The sequence below is a fragment of the Drosophila nasuta genome, chromosome 3 (genome assembly GCF_023558535.2).
Source record: "Drosophila nasuta strain 15112-1781.00 chromosome 3, ASM2355853v1, whole genome shotgun sequence".
Lineage (NCBI taxonomy): Eukaryota > Metazoa > Arthropoda > Insecta > Diptera > Drosophilidae > Drosophila > Drosophila nasuta.
Genome location: NC_083457.1, coordinates 49,643,579 through 49,656,819, shown reverse-complemented (window position 1 = coordinate 49,656,819; position 13,241 = coordinate 49,643,579). Strand labels below are relative to the sequence as shown.

General features: G+C 41.8%; 1 protein-coding gene across 1 annotated transcript; it reads right to left on the bottom strand.

The window, feature by feature from the left end:
• Positions 1-2,814: 2,814 nt before the first annotated feature.
• LOC132791441 (uncharacterized) lies at positions 2,815-5,295 on the bottom strand. Its single transcript, XM_060800355.1, is given in 4 exon segments — positions 2,815-4,231; positions 4,233-4,439; positions 4,441-5,168; positions 5,258-5,295. Coding segments are annotated over 4 exon segments (2,232 nt in total). The 5' UTR covers positions 5,261-5,295; the 3' UTR covers positions 2,815-2,937.
• Between the last annotated feature and the right edge of the window lie 7,946 nt (positions 5,296-13,241).

Genomic DNA, 13,241 nt, shown 5'->3' with positions numbered 1-13,241 from the left:
TTTGGCTGTCCTCCTTTTCCTTTGTGGTCGTTATGGCCCGTCATCATTACGTCTTGCCTTGACTTGGCCTCGTCTTTCGTCTCGCTTGACTCTCTCTCTGTCCTCTTGGACTGGACGAATTTGTTGTGTCGTATTCGTACTTATGTATGTGTGGGCCAAATGCCGGGGGGAGAGCATTGCACATTTTATAGTTTTCAAAAAGTCACAAAAATGTCAATTGCTCTTGTCATGTGCGAGCCACGAAACGGCCAAATGGCATTGAATAAATTATATTGTGGCCGTAAAGTTGTTGCAGTCATGTTTACCACACTGCCACGTTCTCTCTCTCTCTCTGGCCATGTCCGGAGCTTACTTAGTAATGCCATCGAGCTCCAGAGCATAGCTTCCTGTTGGAGTATCCTGCGCATCTTCTGCTTCCCTCCTTCTTTTTTTTTTATTTGAACTATTTGCATGTGGCAGGCTAATCAGCGACTGAGCTGGTCAAAATTGATTTTGGCGCCCTCAATTGCTGGCCAACGAGTCGGGGTTGGTTTGGTTTTGCTTATTAGATCACCCTCGGCACTCTGATAATGGGCGCCATAAATGCTAAATTATGACTTCAAGCGTCAACACAAAAAAACATACAAGTTTAGTTTTTGAACCAAGACCTCTTGAATTTTAATCAAGCTAAATATGAAAGCAGTTGGCACTAAGCACATCAAGAGTCATAGACATTGGCATACACTAACTGCGGGGTTGTTTGATTATTCGGACAAAGTTGTTTAGAAATGTTCTCTATGGTCTTTCATGGTACCCAAATTCTTTTCAAGACTGCTGTCTGAGAAAGAAAGAAAAATATCAATCGTTGAATTATATATTTAAGTTATCTTACATTAACACTTCGGGCTCCGATTGTGTTCAAAATGGATTCTAGATTTTGTGTGAATTTATTACAAATATTTTATTTTAATTCTTCTATTTAAATTTTATATTTAAAAATGTATAAAATTTGAAATATTTATAAAAAAGAAGAAGTTCATCAAATTATGCTTAGAGGGATTCCCAAAGTACTTCGAATTCTAACTTAAAACTCTCCAGCCTCGTCTATTTTAGAGCATCAAAATTTCAACTTTGTGAAAATTTCTACCCATGCTTGTTGCCTGTTTTACTTTCATTGTGCTGTTTATGAAGTCAAGTTGAGCATGGGATGCTTCCTCCAGCTCCTAGTTGTTGTTAGATGTTAGGATGTGTTAATGTTCCACGCTTGAATGGCGCATAAATTTCTTTATGTGGTTTTTTATGCTCTTCCATTTGTCTAACTAGGGTGACTTTCACTTTTGCCTTGAGAGTTTTGCGAGCTGCGAAACGGCGGACACTCGACCCTCGCGAAGTAATTGAAAATATTTGAAATAATTCATAAAATTTTATGTGATATTCGCTTTGAAGTTCGCATATATATATCTATTTTTTGTTATTTGGCCATGGCCATTAAAATAGTTTGCACACGATCTGAAGTTATGGACGACCGGGGGACGAAAAGGGACCATAGATAATTGTCTTAATGATGTCATAATGTCGGCTTGATAACGGTTGATTTACGAGTACTTCGTGAGTGTGCCCTGATTTTAGATCTCCTATTAGCCCCTAGCGAAATACTATTGGATTTATGTATGTACCGACTATTGCGAATTGGGTAACCCGTTTTGTTTTGTTGTTTGTTTTTTTGGCCATCGCATGATTTATGTGGGCGAGAAATATGAATTGTGGCAGCACCTGAGTGCTTGCATGAATGGAGTGTGGACTGCGGTGCTGTGGTGTGCATTTTTGTCCCTGCACAGCAAACTACCAGCAAACCACTTGAAAACACAGTTAAATAAGTTGTCTAACCACACATTAAACCAATTTGGCGTCTGCCTGGCACCTTCGTTTTGCCTCATGTATGTTTGGCAATTTTTCTCAGCTTTCTTCGCCTCGTTTTTGTTTTTTTCGGCACGCCCAAGTTGCTGTAAGCCATAAATCATAGGAAGGGCGACCACGTATGTGACTACTTTAGCTAGGGGATCGATAAATTATTATTAGTTGGCCGGCCGGACGGATGGACGGACGAACGAACGGTCGGTCGGTCGCTTTGGATCCCAAGTCAGTCCTGTGTGAGCCGTTCAGAGGCGCGTGCAAAGGAAGTTGTTAGACCCCGTCCTGGCGCACTGACCGAAATCCTTGCCCGCTGCGGTTCAAATGCCTTTTAACTTAACAACTTTTTCTGCCAACACCAAACAAGACACTCACACAGACACTCAGTAAACCAACAGAACACACACACACACAAATCAATGGGCGACTTTTGTCCTTGTTCGTCGCGTTGTTTGGGGTTTTTGGCTGTTGCACTGGCCAAAACCCTTAACGTTGTGTGTAAAGTGGACTTGACATGAGATTAACATCTTCAAAAGCATAGCTTAAAGTATTTGTTAGAGTTCGTTGAAGTTGTTCCCCCATCCCCACTGGTTAAGGTTATGGCGGGGTTCTGGACTCCAGTCCTTTTTGCCTTTGCTTCGTCTTTGGATAATTGCGTTCTTGTGCGCTGAGCCATGAGCTTAACTGTTGCTGTCATAACTAAGCGAAAAGGTATACAATTTATGAAAACGTCGAGAGCTTCGCTCCTGCTACAGCTAGAATCGGACAGCTCAAGAAGGCGGACAGGTGAACAGCTGCCTAGCTGCCCGCTCGCCTCAATGGTTCACTGGATGGCTCGCTGGCGAGCTATTGTATGTACATGGCGGAGCCTTTGGAACAATAAAAGTGCCACGATGCGTGTATATTATAACAATTTTCCTTGGATTTATTTTTGTTGATTTCAATCGTTAAATAATGGCAAAACAGGATTCTTACTTACGACCTAACGAGTGCTTGGTGGGGATAAATGTGTTCTAATCGTATACAGGCAGGTACCAGATTGCGCGCTTACAAGGCACGACGATGACGTAGCTTCAAGCGACGGACAGTCTTGTATTGATAGCCATCCTCACCGAGAACAGCCGAGTCTTGGGCGGCAGCGGCTTCCTCAACAGGGGCTTCTTCTGCGACCTCTTCAGAGGGGGGCAAGTATTCGTTGGCGATCTCGGAAACATCACGACGTTGACGGTACTTCAGACGACGGACAGTCTTGTATTGGTAACCATCCTCACCGAGAACAGCAGAATCCTGAGCGACTTCTTCAACGGGGGCTTCAGTGGCAACTTCCTCAGCTGGGGGCAAGTAATCGTTGGCAATCTCGGAGACATCACGACGTTGACGGTACTTCAGGCGACGGACAGTCTTGTATTGGTAACCATCCTCACCGAGAACAGCAGAATCCTGCGCGACTTCTTCGACGGGGGCTTCTGTGGCAACTTCCTCAGCTGGGGGCAAGTAATCGTTGGCAATTTCGGAGACATCACGACGTTGACGGTACTTCAGACGACGAACAGTCTTGTATTGGTAACCATCCTCACCGAGAACAGCAGAATCCTGAGCGACTTCTTCAACGGGGGCTTCAGTGGCAACTTCCTCAGCTGGGGGCAAGTATTCGTTGGCGATTTCGGAAACATCACGACGTTGACGGTACTTCAGGCGGCGGACAGTCTTGTACTTGTAGCCATCTTCAGAGAGAACAGCAGAATCCTGAGCGACTTCTTCAATGGGGGCTTCCTCAGCAACCTCCTCAGAAGGGGGCAAGTAATCGTTGGCGATCTCGGAGACATCACGACGTTGACGGTACTTCAGACGACGGACAGTCTTGTATTGGTAACCATCCTCACCGAGAACAGCAGAATCCTGAGCGACTTCTTCGACGGGGGCTTCTGTGGCAACTTCCTCAGCTGGGGGCAAGTAATCGTTGGTAATCTCGGAGACATCACGACGTTGACGGTACTTCAGGCGACGGACAGTCTTGTACTTGTAGCCATCTTCAGAGAGAACAGCGGAATCCTGAGCAACTTCTTCAACGGGAGCTTCCTCAGCAACCTCCTCAGAAGGGGGCAAGTAATCGTTGGCGATCTCGGAGACATCACGACGTTGACGGTACTTCAGACGACGGACAGTCTTGTATTGGTAGCCATCCTCACCGAGAACAGCAGAATCCTGAGCGACTTCTTCGACGGGGGCTTCTGTGGCAACTTCCTCAGCTGGGGGCAAGTAATCGTTGGCAATCTCGGAGACATCACGACGTTGACGGTACTTCAGGCGACGGACAGTCTTGTACTTGTAGCCATCTTCAGAGAACAGCGGAATCCTGAGCAACTTCTTCAACGGGAGCTTCCTCAGCAACCTCCTCAGAAGGGGGCAAGTAATCGTTGGCGATCTCGGAGACATCACGACGTTGACGGTACTTCAGACGACGGACAGTCTTGTATTGGTAACCATCCTCACCGAGAACAGCAGAATCCTGAGCGACTTCTTCGACGGGGCTTCTGTGGCAACTTCCTCAGCTGGGGCAAGTAATCGTTGGCAATCTCGGAGACATCACGACGTTGACGGTACTTCAGGCGACGGACAGTCTTGTATTGGTAACCATCCTCACCGAGAACAGCAGAATCCTGAGCGACTTCTTCGACGGGGGCTTCTGTGGCAACTTCCTCAGCTGGGGGCAAGTAATCGTTGGCAATCTCGGAGACATCACGACGTTGACGGTACTTCAGGCGACGGACAGTCTTGTACTTGTAGCCATCTTCAGAGAGAACAGCGGAATCCTGAGCGACTTCTTCGACGGGGGCTTCTGTGGCAACTTCCTCAGCTGGGGGCAAGTAATCGTTGGCAATCTCGGAGACATCACGACGTTGACGGTACTTCAGACGACGGACAGTCTTGTATTGGTAACCATCCTCACCGAGAACAGCAGAATCCTGAGCGACTTCTTCGACGGGGGCTTCTGTGGCAACTTCCTCAGCTGGGGGCAAGTAATCGTTGGCAATCTCGGAGACATCACGACGTTGACGGTACTTCAGGCGACGCACGGTTTTGTAACGGTATCCATCTTCTCCCACAGCAGCGGAGTCTTGGGCAATATCCGCAGAAGCGGCATCGACACCAACTTCCTCCAAGGGTGGGATATATTCATTCACGATCTCGGAGACATCGCGACGGTGCCTGGCTTGTTCGACAGGAATCACTGCAGCCGTCGCTGCGGCAATAAAGATGCACGCAATGAATAGTTTCTGCGATAGAGATGAAACGGGTATTGATGATGGGTGTAAAGTAATGTGTATTGATCCTGGAGGGTGATTATTCCTTTTTGGGTACCTACCATAATGGTATAGATCTCCTCGCTAATTGTATTATCGATGGAATCTATGGGTCGAATGATTAATAGTCGCAATTTGTCGGCATATTTATACGCTCTAATGTTTACCATGTGGCGCGCACATAAACCAAACAATGACCAACACTTTGTTTGCTCCAGCAAACAGCAGCAGCAATAACAACAACAAAAGACCCGGCAACAGCTGAGATGCTGAGCTGAGAGACCCAATGTGGGTCTACCTGGTCATTAAAGACAAGCATAAGCACAAGCAGAGCAGCATTTGCAAGCCCAAGCAGCTCGCACATGGTGCCACTTAGGCACATCAAGTACCCAAACTCATGCCCCCGCCAACCGCCGAGCAACAAGCGTCAAGCGTCACACTTGCGAGTTAGCGGAGCACAGCTATCATCTCAGCTGTTGGCGGACTGGAAGCCGGTTCAGGTCGACTCGAAGTGCGGAACTAAAAAAAAAAATTATTGTTTCGCTTTCGTTTGGGGATCGTTACGTTTCGAATGTTTCACGGTCAACATTGATATCGTATAATAAGTTTTAATGCAAAAATAATAAAACTACACACACAAAAAACGACAAAAAAAAGCAACTATAAAATTGAAATCATATTTCAAATCTTAATGACGACTGGCAAAGTGTTTAGCGTGATCCATTGTCATAGCGTATGCTTTATTAATAGCTTCGCCTCTCAAGATTTAGTTAACCAAGTGGTTATCGGTAATTTGCGTACTACGATATGCTCAGTTCAACGAACTGTATCAACCAAATTTGATGTATAGAAAGGTCGATTGTGAATGGTGCGCGTTCGATCGTTTTAGCTTGGTTCGTTAACTCTTTAGATCATTTCAATCGCTTTTGCGTGGCTCGTGTTTAGAGTCTGTTTATTCTATTCTGTTTCGGTTTCTATTTCCACATCTTTGTCTTAAAAGCGATGATATCATAACATACGCTGTACGCAGTACGTTGTACACGCGCATTATCAGCTAATTGAGCAAACAGGGGACTTCTTTTATGGGTAGCAAAAACTTGGTTATATCTTGGTAGTAAATCCTGTACACATTGCCAGACAGGATATCAAAGATTTTGCTCAAAAAAGTCGAACAAGCAACAATAGCCAACAGAGGAGTTGAATGTGCCAGACGCCAAAATACTCAAGGTTAAATATTAGTTTAGATAAAGTACTAGAAATACATTTATATTTTCTCGGAAACATGTAATGATTTTTCCGAGATAGACAGTTCCAACAAAAAATAGAAGAAAATGTCGAAAGAAAACAGAAATTTCGTAATCATAATAAATGTTTTGAAACTTGATTTCAACTTATTTTTTTTCAGGGAATCCAGCAAAGTGCTTGGCAACTTATGAGGTTCTAGATTTCATTAGAATTGCCTAAGTCAATACAAGAGCGAGATGTTTTAAGTTAGTTACTGCTAATTGGCAATGCATATATAATTTATGTGTTTGCTTTAGCTTAGCATACCTCATTAAATCATTATGCTGTGTACAGGGTATCAAAACAGCTAACAACTTGCGAGAGTACGAAAAAGTTTTGCTATGAAATTCATAAACTTGGCAAAAACAAGGCAGCTTGCTTGCCGTCAGCTTGCCAAGCTGTGCCACGCCCACCGGCGCCCACCCCGTTGCCGCCCATGAGGGACAGTTAAAAGTTTGCACAAATCATATGCATATGATGTTGTCGTGGCACAGTGTCACAATCCCGTCACATCTGCTAAGCCCAAACCAAACCAAACCAAAAAGTATGAGGAGCAGCGCAGTAGTAGCGACATCAGCGCCCCCTAGCGGCTCGAAAAGGCAACTAATTAAAAGGAGACACAAACTAGGAGTGAAGTTCACACACTTTCGATTCACTCTCGGTGGGAAGTGTGTCAAGTGCTTGGGAATGTGGTAAACAAAACAAATGGAGTGTGCAATCTGTCGTAAACAGCCATAAATTCTGTGTAGTCAGTTGAGGCGGCAACTATTGCTGTCATAAAGCGGCTGGTGACGACGACCCTACAATCCCCTCTTCCCGATATTTCCTTGACATCCCTCAAGCCCTGAAACCTTTAGCACCCTCTGCCCCCTCGCTAGTGTTACTACACATACGTATACATAACATCCTTATCGCAATCATTCACAGCGCCACTTGTGAAATCTGTGAAAGCGGGGAGAAAGAGAGAGTTTTCGACTGTCTTGACTTGAACTGAAGCATGAACAGCCCAATGACACATTCTAATATATATAAACGATGTTTTATGACAATCAATTTGTTACAATTCAATAGACACAACTGATACAAATGTGCGTTAGTGTATGTGTGTGTGCGTGCGCTCTCATTTATGTGATTATTTGATTTGTGTTTTGACGTTCGACATTCATATCCCACTCAAAGTCCCGAATCTCTCTCTGCTGCCCGTGGTCACATATAACGAATTTTATGAACTAGAAAGTATCATTAATTTAATACGCTTACGCATACGCATACGCTTATGTAAACAAGGCGTACACAAGGCTACAAGGATACGCGTATCCTGCAGCCGTTAGTTATGCCCATTGTAATGTAAATACGCGCCATGCAATCCATAAATAAACATTCGACACAAACACAATAAATGTCAGAAAGTTTCGCCATTATCCATTCCGCCAGTTAATGCGTCCAGTCCTGCATGTCCTCGGCGACGACATCCTCATCCTCATCCTCATCCTCATCCTCATCCTCGACATCGTCTTCTTGCAAGCATACAGTACAGTACTTTATTATATACCCTACGCATGCTGACAGTGCCCAGAAGGGGTATCATTTCAAATGATTAAGTGCCAAATCTGATCATAATGCTCTGAGTTGAATTAATTTTGTTATGAGATCAAGGTCACACATTAACTAGAATATTTCTGAAGCAACTCAAGGACAAACTTCATAAATAGCACATTTCAATCGAGACGTTTTTGATATTTACTTTGTAAGTACTTTAATATATTATTCATTTATGCTCAAACTTTCAGCACGCTCCATTAAGAAACTTAGTAGCAATCGCTATTTACAGGACATCTTCTCGACGATCACTCATCTACTTTGCCCATTATTTCTTGTTATTTTAATGATTTTACAGCGCCGTTGTGTCCATTCGCCCAATTCCTGTTCGCAGAGTTCGCATTGCCATTTTCATTGTACTTTTCATTTGTAATTCAATTCGCTCCCAGCTCCATAGTATCCCAGATTCAGAGATTCATGGATTCAGTAGGGTTCTTGGTTCTTCTCCACACTATTCATTTGCTCTCCACTACTGTCGGTTATTATTTTACATGTTCGTTCGCTGGCTCACTATAATTTATTAGCAATTTGCATAATTTTCTTTTATAAAGCAGTTGCCGCTGCTTTCATTGTGCCAACTTTTTTGATTTAAATGACGCTCACCCGGTTGCCCAAGCTCTCCCCCCTCTCCACATTCTCCTCAACCCATAAAGCGATTGTCAACGTCATCAACTCTTTTTCTCTGTATTTTTCTTTTGGGCAATGTTATGCAAATGTTGCTCGTATTACCCATTAGGTCTGGTAGTTTACGGCGAACATAACCACAAGTCATTTGTAGCTACGTTTATTTCTCGGCTGTCAAAAGTTACGGGTAAAACACACATATATAAATGGAGATATTCGCAGATTGTTGGGGATTTTTGATTGAAGGCCGCCGCTCATTTAAACATGAGAGTGAGTATTTGCAACTGTATTCAACGAAAATAAAACATTTTTAATCGAACAACCTTAAACTGAATTTATGGCTATGAAATATAAATATTATCAATGAGTGAAACAAAACGTGTAACCTTCAATCGAATTTATACACAAATATCGGTTGTAGTAATTTATTTGAGAAGCGTAAATCGAATTCTGTATTGATAAAAGATCAAATTTAATTTGGGTACACCTACAATTAAAATAAACTTTACTTAGTTCTATAAAAACTTTTTTTATTCAAACAGCAATTAAGCAATCTTTAATTTCCAACATTAGCCGCTATTATAAATCATTTTACTATTTTACTTTGCATTCAAGTTAAATGTTAATGCAAACTTAATAAAGCATTTTAAGTAAGTATATAAAGTTTTCTTGCTTTAATGTTTGAGTCAAGTTTTGCCGTTTAAACAATTAAAATTTAATTTAAAAACTTTTGCCCCAAAAAAGAGTGGAGATGAAATGCCAAAAAAGAACACAAAATTGAGGCAGAAGAAGGTAAGAGTAAGTGTAAGTGTGTGTGTGTGTGTGGAGAGAAAGCTATCAGATAGCTCATTAAAAGGCCACATGTTGGATGGAGAGAAGTAACAAAGGAGCAGAGGATGAAACAGAGGGGGGTAAGGGGGAAGGGAGCATAACCGCATCATTACGCAATCTTTAAAACTACTTTCGAGGAAAATGGAAGCAGCAGCTGCGCTTTGTAGTCAATTTTTTAAGCAAAACTAAATGAAACTATTTAAAATACAATTTACTGCAAATCAATTGGGTGGGTTTTGTAATTAGAAAACCAACACAAGCACACACCCGCACACACACTTGCACACACACAGAAGCACATTTCATAAGCACGCTCAAGTGATTTTGTTAACTTGTGGCAGCTGGGGGCGTGTTGCAGCAACATACTCGAGACACACACACAGTCAGTCACTGTTTGTTTCGGCCTCCACTGTTTGACTTGAAGGTATTAGAAACTAATTTGTAGAGCAGCCAAAGCAGCAGCAGCCAAAGCTAACAGGATACAAACAGCAATTGTTTGCCTGTCTATCTATCTCAGAGGCTTTAGTTTTGTGTCGACTCGTCGGGATTCGACTTTGGTCTCAGACCTGTACTAGTGCCATTCCGGCTTTTCGTCCTTTTTTCTCAGTCCCCAAAACAACAACAACAGCATCAAAAAATTGTAAGCAGGGAAACGCAAAAAACAAAAAAAAGAAAAGCAAGTAAAAATTCCAAAATCCCCGGCCAGAGACTGTTGGAAACAGTTTTGCTGGTCTAAATCATATGCTTGGCCCCAGCCAAAAAGATAGACAGACTTTCCTTCTTCCCTCATTCTCATCTCATCTTGTTTTTAAGTCGCTTGCGGCTTAAATTTTCTTAAATGTTGCATTGTCTTTTGTGGCAATGTCTCTGGCAGGCAACGGACAGCACATGCCAAGTTCTCTTTTTTTTTTTGGTTTTTGTTTTATGGATTAACTAAACAAGCTCATGAGTAAATATTTTCAAGCATATTTTGGCAAAAGTTTACAATGAACTTGATGCCGCTTCTCGCCTCAGCAAAAGGTTTTCGGTTTATGTTCTTTGACAGAGGACGTTGAAAATTTTAAGCAACGCATTGCAAAATGTTGCTCCACATACACACACACACACACACACATACAATATATTTTGAAGCTATACTGAGACCAAGTTTGATGAGTATCTGCAAGATATTCGCACAAATATTTGAGCGAGCTGCTCTGCTCGTTGCCGTTGTCGAAAATGTTGTCAAAATAAGCATAAATATTAATATGTTGACTGCATTTAAAGTTTTCGCCCCAAAAACTGAAAATTCATTATAAATTATAAATATACCGAATAAATCCTTTTTTCGCTCCAATATATCGAAATTCCCTCGGCGTCAACACTATCAATTGTAATCCCACACTCATATTGCACACAAATACTGCGCATATTGCAAAAAGAGAACAGAAAGAGCTTATATTTTGGAATATAAAGTATAGTCGAGTGTATAAAATAAAAGATTTTCTAGTTAGATTAACTTATTTTCCTCTCTGCATGAGACTGTTTATTAAAGAATCTGATTTATTTTTCATAGTACAGGGTATCTCGACATTTCATATTCTTAGTCCGTTTGCTTTACGATTTTGAAACATGCCAAACGTCAGCTCAGGTCAATAAATTGCAGCTCGAGTTGCTCGAGTTATTTGCAGTGCATTTGCATTGATGATTGTTGACATTAAAAGCAAATATAAATACAGTTTCCACTTTTCAGTTAACAGCTTATAGATGTGAATTACTTTTTTTTGCTTTTCTTTTTTCTGTCGATTTCGTATGCGAAATATGCATAATGAAAAAAACTGCATTGCAGTCGCAGAAAATTTTGTATATTGTATTATTAATGTCGATGTGAACGGACACAGTTCTCATTATGGGCATTAAATTGTTTGCCGGAAAATACCTTTTGTTAATTTTAATTTAATTTATTGTACACTTGCCAAAGGTATTACGCACTGAATGGAACAAGTGTAACGGCCATGCTAGAGTGAACAAAAGATTGTTTGTTATTATTAGTTAAAGAGGAAAAAAGAACGAATAATTAACATTTACATATACAATATTTTCAACATATATTTTTAATGTAGAGAAGTTTTAATTTTAAGGCAACTTTCCAAAATTAAATTCAATTTACATTTAAAGAGCATTCAATTTGCGGTTCTCTAATTTTCCGACTGCTTTTTATTATTACTTTTTATATCGCACTTTTCAAAAAGCTAATTTATGATTGCTCAATGCGGCATGTAATTGCATACAAAAGCCTTTAATGACGGTCGCCCCCTACCTTTTAAATGTGTGTGTGTTTGTGTGTTTGTGCAATGATTATATTTCGTATTCAGATATTTCAGTTGAACTGCAATGTTATTCGAGGAATTAACTTACCATTATTAAATTCCCAATTAATGATTTTGTGTGTGTGTGTGGGGAGAAAGCAAATTAGAGTTGAGCTCTCTATATGAAGTCTGTATGTATATGTGTACTTTATATATTGAGTGTTTAGTCCGATTTCAAAGTGAACTGTGCATTGACTCTCACAAAAGTACGAGTTGAAGTTTGATTCAAGCCAATTAGCGGCAGGGAATTAAGTGCTCATTAAGCGTACGTCAAGTACGTCGAGAGAAAGGTTGACAGCATCGAAATGGTCTTCCTCTTCGTCCTGTCACTGATCCTTGGGTGTGGGCAATGCTTATCTACGCATAATAAAACCCACACAAATTAGTGAAATGTTCCGTTTGGCAAACTTGGCCAACTGCCGTAGCGTCGTAAACAAAACGCTAAATGCGCTCGGCATGCACAAATGTCGCATTACGTCCCAGAGGCGGGGCGAGACGCTGCTCGGTGCGGGAGAAAGGAGTTTCTCAATCCAAAAGGAGGAAAACATTTTGCTGGGATCTGCACTGTGTGGCAACTGTAGCTTTGACTTTGGTCGGTCGCACGATTAATCGTCGTTGCAAATTGTTGGCACGTTTTCAATTGACAGTCGTAGTTGTGTGCGCCGTCCGACAATGTCCCGGAGTCGGCTCAGTCCAACCCCTAATTTGCACGCCAACCCCCCGCCAACAAAGCTATCGCTGTTGTTGCTGTTGCTGTTGCGTGTAAATCACATGGCATTTGCTCATGGCTCCTGTTGCATCTTTTACGTGCTGCTGTTGTTCTGTTCTCGTTGATTCTGCGGCCATGATACGCAGCCGGCAGTCGGCAGCCTTTTCCCATTCCTCCTCCATCTCCTCTGCCTCTCACTCCTCATGAGCCCTTTTCAGGCTCACGTGTGACAGGCTTAAAAATGCCGCCTCTCTCGTTTATTTGGGTGTAATTTTTCAAGTCGCGACGTCTTTTGCAGTTGGCCATTAATCACACGGGCAAAATGCGACGCTGCATGCACAACACAAATAAAGAAACAACAAAAAAAAAACGAAGGTAAATAAAAAAAAATGTAACAAGAACAATGGCAAACTTTTGCCATCAGCACTATCCTTCTGTTTTCTTTAATTATACACTAACAAATAGGAATTGACTTGAATGCGCTCAAACGCTTTGGCATTTTATATTTTACCAGTTGACAATCTACAAGTTGCAGTACATCAATAAAAGCTGAATGATCTTTGCTTCATGCTGACTTGATATAGACAATCGAAAATAAAGCCAGTTAGAAAAGTTTTCATAAAAGTGTGCTCGGTGGGATATTTTACTTTA